The sequence below is a fragment of the Littorina saxatilis genome, linkage group LG2 (assembly GCF_037325665.1).
Source record: "Littorina saxatilis isolate snail1 linkage group LG2, US_GU_Lsax_2.0, whole genome shotgun sequence".
NCBI lineage: Eukaryota > Metazoa > Mollusca > Gastropoda > Littorinimorpha > Littorinidae > Littorina > Littorina saxatilis.
Window position 1 is genome coordinate 25,025,930 of NC_090246.1, and position 23,880 is coordinate 25,049,809.

At 39.8% G+C, this 23,880-nt stretch overlaps 1 protein-coding gene and 1 long non-coding RNA gene across 3 annotated transcripts; both read right to left on the bottom strand.

The window, feature by feature from the left end:
• Positions 1-4,596: 4,596 nt before the first annotated feature.
• Positions 4,597-5,649, bottom strand: LOC138958577 (uncharacterized). The gene is made up of 2 exons (XR_011453441.1): positions 5,518-5,649; positions 4,597-4,879 (listed from the first exon to the last, which is right to left on the bottom strand). It is a non-coding gene; the product is annotated as an uncharacterized lncRNA (long non-coding RNA).
• Positions 5,650-9,306: 3,657 nt separating this feature from the next.
• Positions 9,307-23,506, bottom strand: LOC138958578 (glycerophosphodiester phosphodiesterase 1-like). 2 transcript variants are annotated; one of them, XM_070329776.1, is made up of 7 exons: positions 23,124-23,254; positions 21,162-21,281; positions 20,373-20,548; positions 18,828-18,939; positions 18,071-18,163; positions 15,811-16,034; positions 9,307-11,761 (listed from the first exon to the last, which is right to left on the bottom strand). In XM_070329776.1, the coding sequence occupies exons 2-7, from the start codon at positions 21,222-21,224 to the stop codon at positions 11,617-11,619; spliced, it is 813 nt and encodes a 270-aa protein (XP_070185877.1). In that variant the 5' UTR covers positions 21,225-21,281; positions 23,124-23,254; the 3' UTR covers positions 9,307-11,616. The 2 variants fall into 2 exon arrangements, with proteins under 2 accessions (XP_070185877.1, XP_070185876.1); XM_070329775.1 differs by lacking the exon at positions 21,162-21,281 and having other exon boundaries at positions 23,124-23,506.
• Positions 23,507-23,880: the final 374 nt, after the last annotated feature.

The window sequence follows — 23,880 nt, forward strand, 5'->3', positions numbered from 1 at the left end:
CAATAAAAATGGAAAAAGAAGTGCTGTTGTGCACGTGCTTGTTATTCTGCGATGAAACGTATTGACTTTGGCAATAGGTTAGGGGAGCCGCCGTTCTTTCTTAGTTATACCGTGGCTCAGTTCCCTGGCCTTTGTTTTACTCAGGGTATCTTTATATGAGTAGACCAACCCCAAACCCGATACGTCCTAATTAAAGTCCACTTCCAGCCAACACGTCAGTGCATGTCCAGAGCAAAACCTGTCAAGTTGTGATCGGACCCATCGGAAAACTGACCTTTTTATATGACATGAGAGTCTATTGGGATTGTTCACTCTTCTTTCAGTGTGTGACGTCACTTTCATTGGGCTCATTCTGGAGAGCCAAACTCTGATGGAGTCAACCGTTAAGACAAATCTTGAAGTATTTTTTTAAAATTGCAGATAAAAAACCTACCTCAGCTTTAAGTTATGCAAGAACGGAACTGATCTGAAGACCACCATCTTGGACTTCTTCGTAGAAAAAAAATGTCTGTGATCATGTGACTTCATTTCCCTCATACCCCAATGTGTGTAATTTAATGTTACATATATTACATAATGTTATAAATATGTTTGTGCCGATTTTGATGTTTATTTTTCCTTGATATACACTTAAAAATACTCCTAAGTGAAACCAAAATAAATTGTAAAATAGAAAGTTTGTTCAAGGGAAATAATTTGAAGCGGTAAAATTGCATAGTGTTAACCTCCAAAAATAGATAAGGAATAAAGATCTCTCCACACGTCTACATAATGTTCTTGATTGCAATGCTTTGAAGTGGATTTTTTTTCTGAGAATGTATCACACAATAAAAATCAAGGGACGCAATGAATATGCTCAACAGAAGGATATCCAATGAAGCATATCTTTCGAGTAAGACACAATGCAGACTTTATCTTTTTGTTCTAAATAGTTTTACAATGTGTGTTCTTTTTAAACAAAAATCAAAAGTTATGATAGACCCAACGATGCGTAAGTTTAACGAAACGATAGCATTGAACGCCTTGCCTACCCAAGTATGCAACTACATGCATTATATGCCTCTTGAGACGAAGACGCGTGTCATTTTAGGGCAACGTTCTCATTAACTGGCTTGAGGTCAGTTCTTTTGGAAGACAACGACGACATCACGAAACAGCAACTGCGCATGAGACGACGACGACAGAAACAGCAACAGCAACAGCAACAACTATTTCTTCAAAATTGCACACGAATGCCGTCAGTGCCTTCAGAACCAGGCAGCATTAACCCAATGACAATATGTGACCCTCCACCACGGACTGAGTCGCATGTCACCTTTGCATGATTTTCATATTTGTACATTTTCCTAAAGAGTTTGTTATGCTCTATCCAGTGGTGAAAACCGTTTTAGAAAAGAGGGAAAACTGTTTGTGTTATAAGCCTCTGCCTAAGATGACCCTCACACTGTTACCAGACACTCCCCGGACTTATATTACGCCTAGCTAGCGCAGAACAGCGCGATGTGACATGTGACTCATTTCGTGGTGGAGGGTCACATATATTCCTTAGAACAGAAAACGGAGTCGCCATAACATTGATACCAAAAGTTCGATAATGACGTCACAGGGGATCGACTGACTGACTGATCTTTCCCCAATAGCTCATGTAGAAATCAGCTCAGTGCCACGTTGGGCCATTTGGGGGAGGGAACACAAAGAAATTGGGAGGAGGTGAGGGGGAGGGGGTGGGGCAGAAAGAAGTCAGGAATGCTTGCATTGTGTAAATGAAAGGATGACGTCGAAAAAGGAGGGAAGAAGCAAGGATGTTGGAGTTATGCAAACTAACGAATGACGTCATGTGCAAAAACTGACGTAAATAGAAGAGGCGGAGAAGGTATTGGACTGTGTCATGTTGCCAAGGATAGTCATGGATCGAAGTAGGAGGAGGAATTCAGGTACAGGATTAACAAATAATACTGATGCAATAATGTATAATTGTATGATTATTGGTGGTGATGGGTGTCGCCGGAAAAACAGGCAGGGAGAGGGAGAAGGAGAGGGATAGCATGAAAGATGAGTAGATTTAGAGTTAAAAAGAAAGTAATTATCACAGTAGGGGAAGGGCTCCTAATATGGACCGGCTCCTAATATGGACCACCTCCTGTTCTGACAAACTAACGGCGCTAGAGCGCTCAAAACAATTTCATTCGCTGTATTCACCCCTCTGGATAACTTTCACATGTCAAAACACAAGTTGTAGAAACACAAAACTTAAAACCGTTAGGCTTTTTATGTTTTTGTCACTTTTGGCAGGGTTCACTCTAAATGTGCCGCCTACAACGGACTCGTTTCTGTCCACAGCCAAAGCTTTTATCACAAAAAAATGGCTATAATTATATGACAGCTAAGACCGTATTTGTTACATTTTAGCAGTGTTGACCCCGAGTTTCTACTGCAAACAAGCAACATCTCAAAGTATGTGTGAGTCCCCTAATATGGACCACCTTCAACAAATCGAAGAAAATAAAAGCTAAAGGCTATTTTCATTAGTTCATTAAGAAGCTTGCTGGAAATAACCTGTAAATAGCCCTCGAGATTTCAAAAAAATATAACAAATAGTCTTCTTTTCGTGGAAGTTGATAATTTCACTTATTTTCACTCTATTTTTGATAAGCTTCTTCAGTTTCCTAGTGTGCTTCAAAGAATGCTTTCATCAACCCAAAACAGATAAATCTAAAGCATATTTTAATTAGTCTGACTTGCACACTAAGTTGTATCATGTTATTTTGAAGTATAGGGGGCTTTTTACAGTGATTAGTGAAGGCCGCTTCACTGGTCCATATTAGGCGCCCAGGCTCCTAATATGGACCATTTGTGATTTTTTTCTGTATTTAATTTTTGCTGAATGTCTATCAAAGCTATTTCACTCTAATTAGGCCTAACGATTAACCTAAGAGAGAAGGACTACCAAACACAAAATGAAACTTCTTTGCAAGAAAACAAGCTAGTTATCAGCATGAAACAAAAAGTGGTCCATATCTATGGCAGCAGCACGTCAGTGTACGGAGAGAGCGAAGGGTGATATCTAATCGAAAAGATTTTAAACAAAAGAAAACATAGTTGTTGGGGGAAAAGACTAAAGAATTGAACCGCTAAAGAAATTATCAGTGTTTGAAAAAAAGAGAAAAAAGAGAAGAGAATGCGGATTCAAAGACCAAAATGAAGTGGGCTAAGAATTTGTTTGGACATGGAAACCGTGAGACAGTACTGTTGCCGAGGAGTGAAGACTCGGTGTGGAAAGGCGACGGGGAAAAAATGACATCACTCAGGGACAGAAGAGGGGGGATAATGGGGAAAGGGAAGGTTGTGGATATAGCTAGGAGATCTAATACCAAGAACTTAGTACAAACGACACTTCACAACCGCGTGAAAGCCGCCAAGCAGACAGGACAAAAGAGAAGACAATGAAGACTCCGCAATTTCTGGAAACACATAGAACTGGTTAGACGACTTCTCTGAGTCGAAGTTCTTATTCGAGCAGGGCCGCTACGGGACGTGAAGAAAACACCAAAGGTGTGTGTGTGTGCGTGTGTGTGTATGTGTACATGTGTGTGTGTGTGTGTGTGTGTTCGAGCGAGTGCGTGCTTGCATGCTTAAGCGCACTTGCGTGCATGCTGTGCGTGTGTGTGTGTGTGTGTATTTGTACATGTGGGTACACGCGTGCGTGCGTGCGTTTGCGCGTGCATCGGTGTATGTGCATGCCTGCGACCTTGCCGTGCGTGTAAATGTGTGCGTCGGTGTATGAAGAGAAGGATCGGGCAGCGGGCATTTGGGCAGTAAAGAGAAGAGGGGGAGGGGGGCATTGAGGCCACCAATACAAGAGACACTGGAATATCATCCCCCACTTCAGATTCTCGCTGGAATGTCCCCCCCTGCCGTGCCATCAAGTGGAGGATACACAGCATAAGCTGCTTCCTTTTGACGTCTGCGTTGCTAGGTTGCGTCATGCAAAACACATAGAGTAGCTTGGGGACATCTATACATCTTGACGCAAGCACATCGGTCAGTCAATCTTGATGAGAGAACTGAAACGTGCTTAAAGCGGTATTAGAGGAAGTGTGTGTGTGTGCCGTGTGTGTGTGTGTGTGTGTTTCTGTTTGTTTGTGTGTGTCGGATTGAGACCCAGCAAAAGTGAGGGAATATCTGTGTGTGTGCGTGTGTGTGTGTGTGCGTGTGCGCGTGCGTGCGGGTGTGTGTATGTTGGGTTGTGTTTTGTATTGTATTGTGTTGCTGGTGGTTTGGGCAATGTCCAGAATTAGACCCATGTGAGGTTCGTCGTCAAACTGAATCTCTCTGGAATTGTTCACCGTATTCTTCTTACAGTGTGTGACGTCACTTAATTCCATTTGGCTCATTCTGGAAAGCCAAAGTCTGATGGAGTCAACCGTTCAGACAAGAAAAAAATCCTCTTGCATGAAGGAAAGAAAGCATAATTATCTGCATTTCACGCCAAAGTGTTAGCTCCAAATCGAACGTAGATAAAACGGGGTCGGCCCGCTATTGCGCGAATCTTTAGGGTTAGGGTTAGGGTCAGGGTTAGATTCGCGCAATAGCGGCCCCGCGCAATGGAGGTCTCCCTATTGACGTCATCACTTCGTGCGCACCGGGGCTTGGAGGGCAAGAAGCCACCGCGCCGCTTAGCGAAAACATGGAAGCGTGGTGCCGATCGCGAAGTTTCGCTGCGGCGATTCCGTATTTGCGTCGACGATTTGGCTAAATTTCATTCAAGATGGTGAATACTTGTTGCATAATCGGTTGCACAAGCCGAAGCAACAAGGAAAATGCTCTTGCATTTTTCAGAATTCCGAAAGTCGACGCTGGAGGAAGACACCGAGATTTACTGGAGAAAAGAAGGAGAGCGTGGCTGAAAAAAATCAACAGGAAAAACATAAACATAACTTCTGTGGATGCCAAACCAGAAAAACAGTATTAATTTTACTTATGTATCTATATGATTTGTGCTGGCAGGAATGTGTGTAGTTACTTTTTTTGTTTTTGCTTTCTGACTCAGTGAAGTGTGTATTATTGAAAACATTTTCAAGGGCTCAACACTGTTCCTTATTTGATCTTGAGATATGATGCTTAGTATGTGGGTGCATGTACAGTTCTTTTCTTTTTACACTTTAACAGTATTGATGTGTGAACAGTTATTGTTCATTGATTCAAAGGAAGGCTGGACAGTTTCAAAGGAAGGCTGGACAATTTCTGGGCAGTTCTTTTCTTTTTACACTTTGACAGTATTGATGTGTGAACAGTTATTGTTCATTGATTCAAAGGAAGGAAAACAGTTTCAAAGGAAGGCTGGACAATTTCTGGGCAGACAGACCAGAGAAATTCTCGCCAACGTGCTACCAATAACCGCCCGCGCATGCCACCAACAAAAGTGTTATTGGAGTACTATTCGACAGGATCGATGAACAGGCCTAAGGCCTTAAACATCGCAAGTTCAAGTTCAAGTTCAAGTTCAAGATTCCAAACCTCAACAGCAGTATTAATTTTGCTAATGATTGAAACACCGATTCACTCGCTTTTTGACTGAAATGTGCAGTTTGAAACAAGATTCAACACTGCTTATGTTAATGCCATAGCTTTTTGACTCAAGTGTGTGCCTTAATCAATGCTGGTTAGCATGTCTGTATAGTTTATTGACAAGTGTGTGATTTAAAACAGAAACAAAACTGTTTATGTGGATGCCAAACCTGAAACACAGTATTGATTTGACTTGTGTACAGTATCTGTATGACTTGTGCTGGCTGGCATGAGTGTAGTTCCTTTTTTTGCTTCCTGGCTCAAGTGTGTATAATTCAAAGCATTTTCAAGACTCAACACTATTCCTTATTTGATTTTGAGATCTGATGCCAAGTGTGTGTGTGTACAGTTCTTTTCTTTTTTTTCTCACTTTTTTGTCAGTTTTTATATGTAAACAGTTACCGTTCATTGATTGGAAACACTAATTCACTCATTGTCAGACATGTGATTTTTGACTGAAGTGTGCAATTTGAAACAGATTCAACACTGCATATGTTGATGCCATAGCTTTTTGACTGAAGTGTGCAATTTGAAACAGATTCAACACTGCTTATGTTGATGCCATAGCTTTTTGACTCCAAGTGTGTGCCTTAATCAGTGCTGGTTAGCATGTCTGTACAGTTTATGCTTTTTTTTTATTGAAGAATGTGATTTTAGTAAGAACTAATAAATACATTGTTGTTGCAGTAACGTTTTTGTTCTTAAGACTTTTTTTTTTAAAGCTTGCGTGTGTCTTATCTGAGACATTTCTTAATTGTGAAGAATCTGGTGAGTGATTGTCAGAATGAGTGTGTATCTGTGTAATGGCTCCTTTGTTTAGTCAACAAAGTTAATATGTTGAGCCCAGCTGTCCTAAACGGAAAAATATGTGTCTGGTTTGTCTCAAAACAGTAACGTTTCACAAAATTGAACAAAACTGTTGAAAACACACCTACTGGAGCTAACAAAGGCAGAGATTAGGTACAAATCAAAAGTAATGTGTTAAATATCACACTCACACCAGCTTCACATTCACAGAGTGACAGATTGGTAAAAATTAAAATACATATAATGTGTTCAACGCTTTATTTAACTGAACTGTCATTGTCAACATATATATAAAAATTAAAAACAAAAAACACGTAACACTGAATTCAGGGAAATTTTTAGTTACTGTCTTCAGCAGCACTAAAGTAAAACGAAATAGAAAAAATAAAAAAGAAGAACAAAAAACACACACACATTACACATTTACAGGTTCACAATAAATGTTCTAAGGTAATATCAAAGTAAGCACTAAAGCAGACACCAGACTTGATCCCAAAAAGGAAAAAAGAATCGCTTCTCCAAACATAAACATACAAAGTTAGAAATACCATTTCTCGAATAACAATGAAATGAAAACTCACACACACTGAAGCAGAAATAATAGGTAATCTAAAACTAAAGAGCTTCACACATAAACATACAAAGTTAGAAATAGAACTACAAGTTCTTGAATAATAACAAAATGAAAACTCATGCACACACACTGAAGCAGAAATTATATGTCCTAATCTGAAACTAAAGAGCTTCGGTCAATTTCTCCAAGTATCGCACTTTAGCAACGTCACTCAATGATGTAATGTACTTCTCTTTTGGCTGGTCGACCGCTTTTGTTCCTGATTTTGACATTATTCAATTAAAACACTCCCGAATCATCGAGCGGCGCACTGACGCTACTAGCCGTTCCGCTTCTTGCCCTCCAACCCATTTCTGCGTATCACGTGACACCGCTCCGAAGTACGCAAAAGGGAGACCTCCATAGCGGCCCAGCCCCGATAAAACGACACCACGTCAGCCTACACTGGTTTTTGTCCTCAAGTCACCAGATAGAAGAACAGCCATATGGAATCTATTGGGAGTATTCATGCCCGACTGTTTACCCTGAGAAGCTGCATTGTCATGTGGTGTTTTTGTCTCTCCTCTATTTTTCTTTAAGAAAAAAAGTTAAATGCTGAGTTCTCTAGTTTTTTTTCGTTCCAGGCTTTTGTGTGAATGTGTGTGGTTAGACGACTTCTCCGAGTCGAGGTTATTTGAGCAGAACGTTACGGGACGTGAAGAAACCATGAAAGGTGTATGAGTGTGTGAGAGTCTGTTTGTGTGTTGTTATTGAGGCGAGAAAGAACATATAGACGTGTCTGTGCATTTGAGAGGACCCTGAAAGAGGGTAGGTGTACGCTGAACACCGAATCGCGGGGAAGGAAAGGTGAGGGTAGGGGACTTCCAGGAATGGTTTGCAATGTGCAGGCATGGGAATTGAACATTGTAAAAAAGGCGGAAAATTTATAACTGAAGACGCGAAGCGTCAAGTCGACGGCGCGAAGCGCCTAGCCTTACTAGGGGGGTCCGGGGGCATGCCCCCCCGGAAATTGTTTTTCTCCAAAGAACCCAGATGGTGCAATCTGGTGTCATCTGAGCTCCAAGTTTGCCATTAAATTCTGTTTTTAGAATCAGAGTTTTTAGTACAAAAATGTACCAAATTTTGCTTACATGTATTGACGGGCGCTGTGGCGGGGTGGTAAGACGTCGGCCTCCAAAGCGGAAGGTCGACGGTTCGAATCCCGGTCGCGGCCGCCTGGTGGGTTAAGTGTGGAGATTTTTCTGATCTCCCAGGTCAACTTATGTGCAGACCTGCTAGTGCCTTATTCCCCTTCGTGTGTATATGCGCAAGCACAAGACCAAGTGCGCACGGAAAAGATCCTGTAATCCATGTCAGAGCTCGGTGGGTTATAGAAACACGAAAATACCCAGCATGCTTCCTCCGAAAGCGGCGTATGGCTGCCTAAATGGCGGGGTAAAAACGGTCATACACGTAAAATTCCACTCGTGCAAAAACACGAGTGTACGTGGGAGTTTCAGCCCACGAACGCAGAAGAAGAAGAAGGTTACATGTATTATATATGGTTTAAATTTGTAAAAAAATGTATCTGTTGAGACAAACAGTAAAATGTAACTTGTAACACAATCTGTGCAATCTGGTTTACTTTCAAACATAATAGTTCAATAACTGAGGGGGGCGGTAGCAGTGCGTGAACAAAGTACGGAAAGTTTTCGCGGGCTTTTGCGCAAAGGCCAAAGTAACCGGTGCTTTTTTTGTGTGCCTCCCCCCTTTATTTTTTCGGCGGACACTTTTGCATTTTCGGCGGAACAAAAAAAAAATTCGGCGGAAATCCGCCATTCGGCGGACAATTCCCATGCCTGAATGTGTGTTTTATTGAACATGTTTTTTTCTTCTTTTACGTACATTTGTTTGTTTATTTGTTGCTTAACGTCCAGCCGACTACGCAGAGCCATATCAGGACGAGGAAGGGGGGGATGAAGGGGGCCACTTGTCAAGCGATTCCTGTTTACAAATGCACTAACCCATTACTTGTGTCCCAGCAGGCTTTAGTAAAACTAAATTAATACCTACTGGAAGATTACCAGTTTCCAGTATGTTAAAATAGGCTTAACCTATCTACTGCTGGACTTACATCAGAACACTAACAGATTAAACTATACATGAATCGCGAGACAAGCGGCAAGAGAAGAGATTTTTTGGAAAAAATACAGGTGAATGAGCAAGAAGGCAGAAAAAAGAAAAGAATTCATGAAGAAAAAGAGAGCATGACAGGAAAGAGGAACCAAAAATCTACCTAACAGCAAACTAGAAAGCTCCTGCGGTTCCAAAAACAGGAGGGGCCTTTAATTTCAGAACCGCAGTGCCCCACTGCGGGATTTTACGTACATAAAATATATAAGTTATTACAATAACAGCAGACACGGTTTGCAATGTTGTTCATGACACATCATCCTGACCTCAGGTCAAAATGAGTCTTGACTGAAATACATGCCATATAAAAAAACCACTCGTGTTGTAACCTCTATATATATAGGCAAATATTTAAAAACAATCTCCTCAAAAGTTTGAGTGATGAATATGGAATATGTTTATAATTGGTGTTCCAAATTTTCGCCCCCACAGGAGGCTTCTTCAAGGTGATAGAATGATGATACATGTATATTATATAATATATATATATATTTTATTTTTATTTTTTTATTATCATAGCTGGCTTTGCTAATTGAATTTCAACTGCATCATTTTTTTCTTCAGGTAAGGACCATCCCAGTTTACCTCATCTTTCTTTCTTTTCTTTCTTTATTTGGTGTTTAACGTCGTTTTCAACCGTTCAAGGTTATATCGCGACGGGGAAAGGGGGGAGATGGGATAGAGCCACTTGTTAATTGTTTCTTGTTCACAAAGCACTAATAAAAAAATTGCTCCAGGGGCTTGCAACGTAGTACAATATATGACCTACCAGTACAAAGGACTTAACATTTCTTACATACTGCTTGACTAAAATCTTTACAAACATTGACTATATTCTATACAAGAAACACTTAACAAGGGTAAAAGGAGAAACAGAATCCGTTAGTCGCCTCTTACGACATGCTGGGGAGCATCGGGTAAATTCTTCCCCCTAACCCGCGGGGGCTAGTTTACCTCATCAAGTCAGCAGCTACAATTAAATTAACCAAACACAAAGTGGCCAAAGTGATTTTCCCAAAAATTGTTTTTATGCCAAACATAAAAAGCGTTTGCAGTAAATATTAGGTAATGTGGAAAAATGCAATCTCCAACAAGACCAATGGCAAGATTAAAGCAATACAAACATTTCAAATGTGTCAGAATCAACACCATTGGCAACCAGGAGTAATCAAACTAATTGATTAAGTTTACTGAGCCCATTTTTATGCACGAATCTGCTATCAGCAAAAATATGTCTGAAATGATGGTACAAATTAAACCACAAGAATCAAAATAATCAACCTGAAAAAACAGTGATCTAAATGACTCGATCTCTCTCTCTCAATTTCACTCTCTGTTTTCCTGAGATGCTTTTGTTCATGTTTATTTTCATCACGTTGGAGAAAAGTGTAGTGACAAACTCATTGCATTCCTTACAAACAAACAAAAACCTGATACCTAAGGACAACAGTACAAAAGGTCTCACTGCTTTTGTTGAACGCAAGTTCCCATCAATTCCATTTTATAACAAGAAATGGTAGCTTTATCTGCTTTAAATTGCATCGTATTGCGATGAATTTGCATCGGATTTAATAAAACATTCACTTTGAATTGCCGATAAATATCAAGAGTGAAAGATTAGGAAAACAATCTCATACAGATTTAAATTTTACCTGGAGAAAAAATATAACCCACTGTATTTATTAAAAGCCAAGTGGGAAAATGAAGCAGGTAAATAAAAGCAATGTAAGCATTATACAAACAGCAAAAAGATATGTCTAGGATATATGTATTCTTGTCATGTTCAAGCTGTGTATGTCACTCATGTTTGTAAATCATTTCTGTAAATCAAGTATAATCACTACAAATCATGGAAAGAAACATATACACAACAACAACACCCACACACACCAACAAACAAACGAGCAAACAAACAAACAAACACATACCCCAACATTGTGCTGGGTCTCTCAATCCAAAATCTAGCAAAAAATGTCTACAACGTTCATAAATAATCAACACTGGGTCTTACTGTGGTCAGGTGTCATAAATACATGCAAATGCAAAGTTAAAATTGCAAGCGAGTTCCTGAGACAGCGCGCAGTAATTTGGTTCAAATCGCAATCAGTGCACATGATTTTAAGGGTTAGTTGAGTTATAAAGGATAAAAACAAACACGACCCCGGGCTCTTTTTTCTTTACCAAGCCAGATAAACAGTTTGACAGCAGGTAGTGCCTTTCACCTGAGATCATGTGGAAAAGAGACAGTACACTATATCTCTAAGAGAATACTATGCAATTTCTTCTGATCATACATCGCTCCTTGGGGAAGAAATAATTGTAAAAAAAAAAATCATGGGGAAAAGAGACACTACATTATCTCTCTGAGTCACTCTGAGCTTACTACGCAATTTCTTCTGCTTGTTGGGGGTAAAAATAATAAAATTTTGTTAAAAAAGTCCATGAGGGAGTATTACACAAAGAGGCTAAGAGGCCTTTTTACTGCACTGATGAGATCACTCTTTGCTCGTGTCACTGTGCAGTCCATCACTGACGATGGGAAGGTTGAGGTGATTCATGAAGAATTGCTTCTCCAACTCCGAGTTGACCGTCCATGGCAGAATGTGAATGCCCAGGTTCTTCCAATACTGCACTTCATTCCTAACAACAGACAAATGATAACAGGCTCTGAGTATCATGTAACTCCTAATTTGTAGTATTTCATCAGAGTTTGATTTAATCCAAAATACACACTACTTTACCAGTTAATTATATACTATACAGACATAAACACAGCCTTACTAGTCATTTATTTTCCACTGCATCATGATTTGACTTAGTCATCACGAAAGACTTCATTCTGGTCCTGTGTATTTATTGAAGCACAGAAAGAAAAAATGTAAAAAGAAAGGGAAAGGAAAGAAGAGAAACTACCAACTCCATCGGCTAAACTTTGACCATTTCAACTGTCTCGTACCAGCCAATAATGCTTTTCCCGCTCGATTGTAACATTTCAACACCCAAACACTTTTACAGAGTCTGTGCCTACAAGTTATTTACGTCATCGGCACCGCGGCGCGAAAATTTGCCTTGCGTCTTACACAAATTAGTAACATTGGAATTGATCAACAAGGATTATTTTCTGAAAGTATAATTGGAGCATCTAAATTTCATACCCTACAGTTTTCTGCAGCTGCTCTTTGAAAAAAAAAAAAAGGTTTCCCTTATTTCTGACCCTCTGAATAACCGAAAGAAAAGAAAATCCACAAGCAATAAATTAGTCTGCAAATAATATTGAAATTGAATATGAATCTTCTTTTCGACCTGAAAGCAAACATGATTTGGTAAAACTAAATATTATTTGTCATTTAAACATGTTTTTCAGAACCATTTGGTTACTATGTAGCAACAGTTACACTATGCCTCCGGTGATATTTGATCACCTCCTGCAAAGCAAGCAATTAATTAAATATTCCAATTTTTGCTGATTCATGTGTGTGAAAGTGTTGACTTTCAATACAATTCAATTTTCAAGTTCCTGAGCAAAATTTTGTTTTAGCAACTTCTTGTCACACACCTGAGTACCTTTTCTGAAAATGACCCAATTACAACTTTGATGACTTTATCTGAACCAAGAAATCACAAATTAATGCATCTACAACAGTTTCTGCTGATATTCAAAGCAAATTCCAACAGTATGTCATAATCAATTCCTGATCCAACTGAACAAAATGTCAAAATCTGTAAAACAGAACATGAAAGTTTGCTAGGGTTATAGCCTCCGGGGACATATCATTCTACATTGTTCCCTTTGTCTGTGTGTGTCATTTGCATCGATTGTTGGCTGCAACATGCCCATTGTTAAATTTAAAGGCCCTGAGTCTGCCTCAAACGATTTAAATCTTCTCACAAAAAAAGCAGTTCTAACCTTATGGAACACACTTGCAAATAGCATTACATGACATAGTTCGTTTGAATGGCTTAATTTAGCTTGCAAGCAAGCAATATGCAGAAAATTCGTCTGCTTGGGAAACACGACCTTGTGTGACATAGCTGCTTCTGGGTTCCCTTTTTTCAAACGTTCTTCTTCTTCTTCTTCAGCGTTCCAGAATTTTTCTGGTTACGTGTGAGCTCGTTTGCCCATTTGGGATCCCCACACAAAACTCTGAGAGCATAGTCAGCTCACTCCGCTTTCGTTGAGTAGGCATGCTGGGTATTTTCGTGTTTCCATAACCCACCGAACTCCGACATGGATTACAGGATCTTTTCCGTGCGCATTTGGTCTTGTGCTTGCGTGTACACACGAAGGGGGTTAAGTCACAAGCAGGTCTGCACATAAGTTGACCTGGGAGATCGGAAAAATCTCCACTCTTAACCCACCAGGCGGCAGCGACCGGGATTCGAACTCCCGATTAGGAGGCCGACGTCTTACCACCACGCCACTGCGCCCGTCTTCAAACGTTCAAATTGTGCTTTATGATTTAAGAATGTTCGTGTAACATTAGCTGTCAATTCATTATTTAGATTTTCTTCATCTTTTTCCGCGTTTGTGGGCTGAAACTTCCACGTACATGCACTCGTGTTTTTGCACGAGTGGAGTTTTACGTGTATGACTGTTTTTACCCTGCCATTTAGGCAGCCATACGCCGCTTTCGAAGGAAGCATGCTGGGTATTTTTGTGTTTCTATAACCCACCGAACTCTGACATGGATTACAGGATCTTTTCCGTGCGCACATGGTCTTGTGCTTGCGTGTACACACGAAGGGGGATAAGGCACTAGCAGGTCTGCACACAAGTTGACCTGGGTCTGGCTGGGAGATCGGAAAAATCTCCATCTTAACCCACCAGGCGTGGCCGGGATTCGAACCCACGACCTTCCGCTTTGGAGGCCAGAGTCTTACCACCAAGCCATTGCGCCCATCAATTCAGATTTTAGTTACTTCTATCACCAAAACGAGGTGTCTGATTTGTCTCATTATAAATCTGTTCTGACTGCACAAAACAAATTCTTTGAAAAATGCTCGCTCTTTACGGAGGGCACCTGGGATGTTCTCAAGCGGTGAGCGTTTAAACGAAAGGGTGTTTGTACTGTGTGTAAAACCCTGACAGTGTCTGCAAATCACTGGAGTGAATATTTTCTGTGTAATTTCTAAGTCTTTTCAGTTCAATGAGTTCATTCTTGCCCCTTGGCAGGTGGTCCTCTGAGACATAACAGAATTTCGACAAAACAATGCATATTGTATTGCGTAAACCAGACGGTCTTGGAAGCACATTCTATTCTGTTTTATAGATTCAGACATTTTGTTTACTTGGATCATCAATTGATTATTACGTATTGTTGGAGTATTGCCCAGACAATGCACTCGATCCATTTATGTGGTGAAAGTCATCTAAGGGGGGAGATGGGATAGAGCCACTTGTTAATTGTTTCTTGTTCACAAAAGCACTAACAAGAAGGGCAAAGCCCATACGACTCACATGCTTTACACATTTTTCCTACCAAAATACATGTGACCTTGACCCAAGGTCAAGGTCATCCAAGGTCATGCAACACAAAGCTGTTAATTCAAGACATAGGAAGTACAATGGTGCTTATTGGCTCTTTCTACCATGAGATATGGTCACTTTTAGTGGTTCACTACCTTATTTTGGTCACATTTCATAAGGGTCAAAGTGACCTTGACCTTGATCATATGTGACCAAATGTGTCTCATGATGAAAGCATAACATGTGCCCCACATAATTTTTAAGTTTGAAACAGTTATCTTCCATAGTTCAGGGTCAAGGTCACTTCAAAATATGTATACAATCCAACTTTGAAGAGCTCCTGTGACCTTGACCTTGAAGCAAGGTAAACCAAACTGGTATCAAAAGATGGGGCTTACTTTGCCCTATATATCATATATAGGTGAGGTATTGAATCTCAAAAACTTCAGAGAAAATGTGAAAAATGTGAAAAATAGCTGTTTTTTAGGCAACATTTATGGCCCCTGCGACCTTGACCTTGAAGCAAGGTCAAGATGCTATGTATGTTTTTTGGGGCCTTGTCATCATACACCATCTTGCCAAATTTGGTACTGATAGACTGAATAGTGTCCAAGAAATATCCAACGTTAAAGTTTTCCGGACGGACGGACGTCCGGACGGACGGACGGACGGACGGACGGACGGACGGACGGACGGACGACTCGGGTGAGTACATAGACTCACTTTTGCTTCGCATGTGAGTCAAAAATTGCTCCAGGGGCTTGCAACGTAGTACAATATATGTATGACCTTACTGGGAGAATGCAAGTTTCCAGTACAAAGGACTTAACATTTCTTACATACTGCTTGACTAAAATCTTTACAAACATTGACTATATTCTATACAAGAAACACTTAACAAGGGTAAAAGGAGAAACAGAATCCGTTAGTCGCCTCTTACGACATGCTGGAGAGCATCGGGTAAATTCTTCCCCCTAACCCGCGGGGGGACATGATTATTATGAACACTGCAGATGCAGCAACTGTGGTATGTACCGGGCCAGCAACATTTCTGGCGGTCTATTAACTTTCTTGAACTTACTTGCCTGGTTGGCAAGTTAAAATGTTGAGATTTGGCCATCCCTGTCAAAACCTATCCTTTGAGAATAACCATAGCATGTCCTATATGAGCCAGATGGACCTGACATGACATCAATCTCAACCAACCAACGAATAAACCCACCAGCAGACACTCTCCTTGTTGAGGAGTATGAAGGAGTTGCCACAGAGGCGCCAGGCCCAGGCGTACGTAACCCACATGTTCAGGTAGTCCAAGAAATAGGCCAGGTAACGTGACAAGAAGCCCGTCATGTATTTGGGTCTAGGTGTCACACAGTCCAACTCTGTTGAAAGTGCATACTTTCTGTAGGTCAGGGCTGTGATCACTTCGGGGTTCTTCCTCCTTATCTGTTAACAAAAAATAAATGATAATAATAATAACATGATAAAAAAAATGAATAAAAGAAACAAAAGAAGAAATCAGCTTCCTACAAAAAAGTATGACCTTGTGGCAGTGAAAAATATGTGAACAGAGAAGATGAATAACAATAGCCAGTATGTCAAAGAACTGAACCAACCACGCCCTAACTGATGGTAACACTGTGTTAAATAAAGAAATACAATGTATTCAAATATAATCTTGCTTCAAACATGTCTAAAAACAGCAGTGTTAAGTTTGCTGTCAATGGCCGGCTGCACGCACAATCATTATTACTTAGACAGTCCATGCTGCTGCACAGGTGTGTCAAATATGAAAGGAACGCAACAATTGACCAAAAGAGGAATTCCGAAAATAACTTGAGTTTGGATGTGTTGCTTTTTTGGGGACAAATAATCGACACATGGTTCCTGTACACATGTTGAAGACACACACCCTCCCTAGTGGCTGGCTATAATTCTCACGTGGGATTAAGTTCATTTTCCCACGCGACATCAGTCTAGGCTTCAGTGCACTTTATATCTGGTTCCCTTCTTTTTAATAAACTATCGGTACCGTACTCCAGAATTATACAGCTAGTTTGCATTCCAGGTTTGTTTTCATTGCCGATCGGGCTTCTTTCATTATTTCTGTGTGCTGTTTTTCTCTTATGTCTTTGGTTGACTTTACTTGCAAGTTACATTTTTTTCTTCTTCCTCTCTGTTTTTGTCTGATTTGTGTGTTTTATCTATTTGTCATTTGATTGCAATTCTGACAAACTGTAATTGTATGTATGCTTTTTGTCTATGCTTACAAAGTTTTATTATTCCGAACGAGCTCTAGTATTCTGGTCCATCCAACCCAACCCAACCCAACCCCCCCCCCCCCCCCCCCCCCCCCCCAGCTTCTACCCTTTGTACAACTTCATGCAACACCTGCAGTTAGTCCCAGGATCTAGGTGGCAATATTTTGATACCTCTTCAAACATCGGTTTGCTAATTTGTGCTCTTCTTATTGTTCAAGCTATTGCAGCTTTATGTTAGCCTGTTAAAATTATCTTTACGCGACTAATCTGGTAATCATGAAAAAGTACAGAACATAAGTTAATTGTATTGTTTTCAGTTTTGGGCAATGTCAACCATACTTTATCCTACATACGTGAGAGAGACACCCGTGAGATAATAATCGTTCAAATCACACGTGTGTATATCATGTAAATGAGGTCATGTCAAGCAAGTCTGGCAGGGACCTGTTTTTCCACTGCTTATGATGCCAAAGTCACCGAGACAAACGTCATTATAGAAACACAAATTGCGCTCGCTAATTACCCTCAATGAATCTTTAGAACTAACACGTCACGCCACACTTTCAGAGTGACGTTTCTTTGCTTTGACGTAATAGATTGCACGAGGCTTTAGAAGAGATTGAGGTTCTAAAACAAGCGTCTTCAATCTAGCTGCCTCGAATGCAGGACATTTTCAGTAAAATACACGTAAGTACAGTATGTAGGATAAACAGAATACTACATGGCTTGCTGTTCCGTACCAGATTTACACTCGTTGCTTTTTCAAATAGTGAACAGCTCGCTTTCGCTCGCAATTCAATATTTAAAAAAGCAACTCGTGTAAATCTGGTACGACACAGCAAGCCATATAGTATTCTCTATTTATTGCATTGATGCAAACTTAGCTGTGTCTTTAAAAAAAAAAGTAGAACCTGAAGCACGCCAGTTCATTTATGTGTTGCAAAAAAAAGTCAGTCTATTTCAACGTGCAACATTGAGTTTAAAGTCTCTCTTCCGACTTTGAACTGATGATAATGAGCAGGCATACTTCCAAGTGCTATATCACAGCTGTAAATACATGCCGAAGTCACAAACCACACTGGCTTGATTAATGTTCGTACAAAACGCAATGCGAGTAAAAACTAAAAGCCATAACAGGCAATTCTTTTCAAAAGGAACGAGCTAAGGTCAAGATGGCATAGCCGTGGCAACGATGATGAGCACATGCAGAAGGAATCTCACGTTGTAGATGAAGTGTGGGTAGAAGGAGCACACTACAGCGCAGTTGTACAACTCCGGGTGCGCCGTGAACAGGGTGTCTATCAGCTGGACTGTCTGAAATTCACAAGCATAAAATATATACAATAAGTTATCTGGTGATCCACCAGATAAGCTGGGCTTTGCAAGGCAGGGGGGAGGGGGATTTAGCAGTTAAAATGAAAATCTAATTAACAGCCCCTCCCTCCCGCAAAATTATTTTATTTGAAAAATGCTAATGGTCCCTGTGTCAGGACCTGATTGCATCTAGCGTAAAACACACATCACTGAATGGTCGGTTTTGAAAACAGATACAAAACAAAAAGTACAAATTAAGCTGCCTCAGCTAGATGATTTTAACTAATTTTTATGACATGATCTACTCTGACTAAGTTTTAATCTTGTTTCTGAATGCAATACAGTACTTAATTCTCACTTTTCAACAACTGCCTACCACCTTTTTTTTTAAATGGACTTATTTTCAGTCTTGTCAATGTTTGTTTTGTTCTTTTGTACAGGAGTTATACACATAAACTCAAGCCAACGCATCTCAAGTCATTTTGTCAAATACATTTGCTCAAAAAAGGAAAGACAGGACTGACAAACAAGAACAAGAAAAAAGTCCTGAATATGTTCAAATTCTTTTTTTTGTGTGTTTCTACTGCATGCATCATGTACAAATGTTTAATCACAGAGTCCTGGTAAAGTCTACAAGTACAATACATTTATTCATCAGGTTTACCTTTGGACAATTATCCTTGCAGTCAATGAAGACTAGAAGTTTATGTTCTAAACATTCAAGCAGCATCTCTTTAAGTTTTGGAATCTTCACACTACCTTCAGGAAATCTAGTTCTGAAAAACAACACACAAGGCAAAACAATGTCAGCAAAAAATAAATACAAAACTTCTGCATTATTCACTCTTTGTTTTTCAAACAAGCAATTCACATGCATGTTCTACTACTAGCTAGTATGCAAATGCTCAAAGCTGAGAAAACAACCGCTTGAGCTACATATCCACGTCATCACGGAATTTTGGCCTAACTCATTTCAGACACCTGTATGGTCTGTAACTTTGGTAATTACCGCTTATAAAATAAATTTCAATCAGTGAATGATAACCTTAGACACTAAGACAGTCTCTTGAGTGTCAGAAACAGAATTCTATTCATTGTCTTTTTATTCAGTTCTGCATGATTAGACAAAAACTTGAACTAAGAAATGTGCCATGTTAACCACATTGTGTGTGTGTGTGTGTGTGTGTGTGTGTGTGTGTGTGTGTGTGTGTGTGTGTGTGTGTGTGCGTGTGTGTGTGTGCGTGTGTGTGTGTGTGAGTGACTGTGTGTGTGTGTGTGTGTGTTTGCTGATGTCAGAGATGAAACCGTTTCACTGTCCCAACAGTGGTAATTGTTATCTTGGTTCACACTTGATGAGGTATAAAGTGAATTCATATGGGTCACTCTAAGATATCATTCACTATGGCAAATGGTGGGTTAGTACTTTTGAACCTAACCCTAGGCTGTGAAAATGTTTGAGACCACATTTTATTTTACAATTTTTTCTGTCACATTTCAATGATTTTGACGTTCCTTGAGTGTGCTGAACCTTCAAGTTTCGGCTTCAAATTTCATAACTAATCTTTCTTTCTTTATTTGGTGTTTAACGTCGTTTTCAACCACGGAGGTTTTCAACCACGGAGGTTATATCGCGACGGGGAAAGGGCGGGAGATGGGATAGAGCCACTTGTTAATTGTTTCTTGTTCACAAAAGCACTAATCAAAAAATTGCTCCAGGGGCTTGCAACGTAGTACAATATATGACCTTACTGGGACAATGCAAGTTTCCAGTACAAAGGACTTAACATTTCTTACATACTGCTTGACTAAAATCTTTACAAACATTGACTATATTCCATACAAGAAACACTTAACAAAGGTAAAAGGAGAAACAGAATCCGTTAGTCGCCTCTTACGACATGCTGGGGAGCATCGGGTAAATTCTTCCCCCTAACCCGCGGGGGGTTCATAACGAATAATATGATTAAGGCCAAAGAGGAAGTGTCAACAATCTCTCTCCTGTCTATGCTTGAAATAGTATTGGATTTATTTTCCCACTGGCATTCAGCAACAAAATTCTACTTGTTGGTCAAAAGAGACGGTACGTGACAAAGCCTAAGACGTCATAGTCAGATACTAAGTAAATTGCCGCAACCTTTCTACAATAGCGCACATCTTCACCTTTCTTGTCCACTAAAACACACATGAACTAAATTGTATGTGCAGTCACCTGCTTGAGTGCTTGGCAGCAGCATCAAGGTCTTGTATTTCAATGAAGTTTTTGCAGTGCAGATTTCCGTTTCCGCTGGTGGTGCGATCAAGGTTGTCATCATGGAACGCGACACCAACACCATCCGCTGTGAACTGCAGGTCAATCTCCACCCCAGCCGCACCTTGCTTTGCTGCCTGTTTATAAGCAGAGATGGAGAAAATCAATGGTAATTACCTTAAGCCTTAACACTTTCTACCCCCACCTATTTTGACCCAGGTTTTGTTTTAGCCGAGACCAGCTGTGCTGCAGCAGGTCACTAACAATTGTAGTAACTGTGTAGTAACTGTATCAACACGCTGGAATGCAGGCGTTAGATGGACTTTACAGGAAGCGACTGAAGCTAGCAGTCTGAGCGGATATATCTGTACCTGCAGGTCAGATAGAGCCATATGAGTGGGTACGGATAGATATACGGGAGACAATGAGCTAAGGCCAAGAAAAAAAATCCATTTTTCCAATTCCCTGACTGACCCTGATTTTTTCCTCTTAACACTAGACATTTTTTTGATCCTATGAGAAAATAAAAAAATAAAAAAAGTTGATCAAATAATTATATATCATCATTAATATGACAAAAATACATTTTGCAGGTTTAACAAGAACATTTACTCTTTCACAACATACAGGGGACACAGCAGTTCGCAAAATTTCTGGCCAATAAATATATATACGACTGTGAAATCAAAAGCAAATTACAAATACAATAAAAATGTAAAAATTAAAAATAAAGAAAAGAAACCAATCTACCAACGGCAACCCTATAACTTTCTTGGCCTTGAATAGGTTGGCATGCCCCTGTGACGATTTCATCTTTCGCCGTGGTCATATTTCAATTCTCGGCTTCGCTGATCTTGTATAAACTCCACACTGAACAAAACAAAAAATCTTTGATAGTACTGATGAGCGACTATGTGTACCTTACATTCATGGGGCCATATTTGTCCAACCAATTTGTTTGTATTAACTGAGAAATTTGATTCATCCTAAAATGTTTCCCTTCTTATTCAAGGGACGTAACCACTCGGTACACGTTTTCGAAGAAATCGATTTTGGGGGTGAAATCTATTAAATTTCAGCACCAATTTTCTTCACAAAGTATGCAAGAAACTGACATGCTTTTCGTCCATAAATAAATTCACTTCTTAATTTTACCAGGAAACAACATTTCAGTCTTGAGTATATATATATCAAGGAATTATGAACACGGGCAAAATATGAAACCGTCCCCCCCCCCCCCCCCCCCCCCACCTTGTGTCTAATATAAGTCCGGGGAGTGTCTGGTAACAGTGTGAGGTTCATCTTAGTCACAGGCTTATAACTCAAACAGTGTTTGCTCTTTTCTAAAATGGTTTTCACCACCGGATAGAGCATAAAAAACTCTTTATGAAAATGTAAAAACATGAAAATCATGCAAAGGTGACATGCGACTCATTCCGTGGTGGAGGGTCACATATTATCTGACTCCTGAGCTTAGAATGTGCGTGTATGTGTACAACACACGTGTGCTTTCATGCAGTGATGTAAGAAATAATGATGGGGCAATATGGCACGACAGTCTAAATGCTCCCTTTAATTAATTGACTTGCGATAGTTGCTAAAGAGAATTTTTACAAGTCATTTTAAAGTTGTTCTGTTTAATATAATAATAAGCAAACCAATTAAACCCTGCATGACTCTCTTGCTAGTCCATGCAATGCAGTCACATAATTTTCTCATCCGTGAGCGTGCAAATTAATTATGCAGGAAACACATACAGTGATACACACTAGCTAGGTCATGCCTCTGCAAAATTTTTGCAAACATATTTATTTGTATTTTTGACCAAAATATGACATTTTACACAGATCGAGAGAGTCAGTGTTCCTCCGAGACCACGTTAGCGGTTGAGGTGAACAATGACTGTCTTGATCTGTGTAAAATGCCATATTTTGGACAAAATTTGCAAAAATACAAATAACATTAATGTATTGATCGATTCTGGTTAATATTCTCTTTAGTTTAATTATGATTGAACGCACACAAACATGCACTATTTGTTAGTCTCGGCTGGCCACCAAAATATGAAGTTTTGTCGGACTCTGACGTCAAATGGCTCAAACTCAAAGTCAAAAGAAGAAAAATCCAGTGATCAATCGATACATTAATTGTTGTCATTGTCCTTATTCTTATTCAATTTATTTCTGACTGAGGATACCCACAGCCCACATACGATTCTTTAAAATAGATCACTTAGCTACGTCTTTTTAACAGTCAAAACAATAGCCAGTGATACAGTATAGGGCTTTCAATCACAGGTTTTCTTTGTCTAAAACTAAAAGTAAAAAACTAAAACAAATTGATGTTGTTTTAATAAACTATTATTACAAATTTCTGGAAATAAATCCAAAAACAAAGAGACTGCCAACGTTCCAAAATTCAGAATAAAAAAACAAGAAAGGTAACAACAACAACCTACCTTTCTTGTTTTTTTATTCTTGATCTGGGACTCTCATTCTCAAACTTGAATATTGTTCACCTTTACAGTTACACCTGCTGGTGCCTCCACATGAAGTTTTATGCATGCACAAACGGACAGAGACCAAAACAAAAGAGGCCAGACATGCACACACAGAAAACACATGCACTGATGCAGTACACCAGGGACATGTAACACTGTACTTGTACACACATACACAAACTAAATCAGTAAACTTAATGGCTCATCTTTACCTCCCGAATTGCTTCCAGTGTGTTTTCTGGGGCGTCGATACATCCTCCACGGTGAAGAATGATACGGTTGCGAGCGTCGTCTGCGGGCTTTGTACTAAATTCCGGCAACTCATAAGTCAAATCAAAGAGGGTGGCAAACTTGAGGAGTCTTTCTTGAGGGAGCTGGCTTTTGCATAGCGCATGAAACACCAAAACTGCTACAATCGTGATTGGAAGAGTAACATATGCAGTCAATAACCCAGAATAAGCGAAATGAAAAATAAATGTGAAGGAAAGAAATATACAGGTTCTCGGAGTTTGTGAAGAACTGTCCATTGTACCTGACGACTCGATCGAACACAACCGTTATTTGTGTCCATGTGATCAGGAGAACAAGAGTGACTTCCCTTGGATTTCATGTGTTATTTAAAATAAAATAAAATACTAATGATAATTGTTATAAAACGACCAGTTAAGCATTTAAAGGCAGGCAGGATAATGATGGATGCTGCAGTGTCAATGCGTGTACTTGGACCAGAATCTGAGTAGAACCCCCTCACCAAAAATGTTGAGGGGAGGTAAGTAAGCGCAATGTTAATTTCAAGAACGCAGTGTTACGTCCCTTAAAAATAAGGGACAGCGATTGACCCCCAAAATCCGCGACTTCGCTAAGATTTTGCTAATATTTTGTGTGTGATGATTTCAGAATGTGTTGAAACAAGTGTGAACAAATTAGAGACCTCTACCGGAATCAGTTTCCGGACCCCCCCCCCCCCCC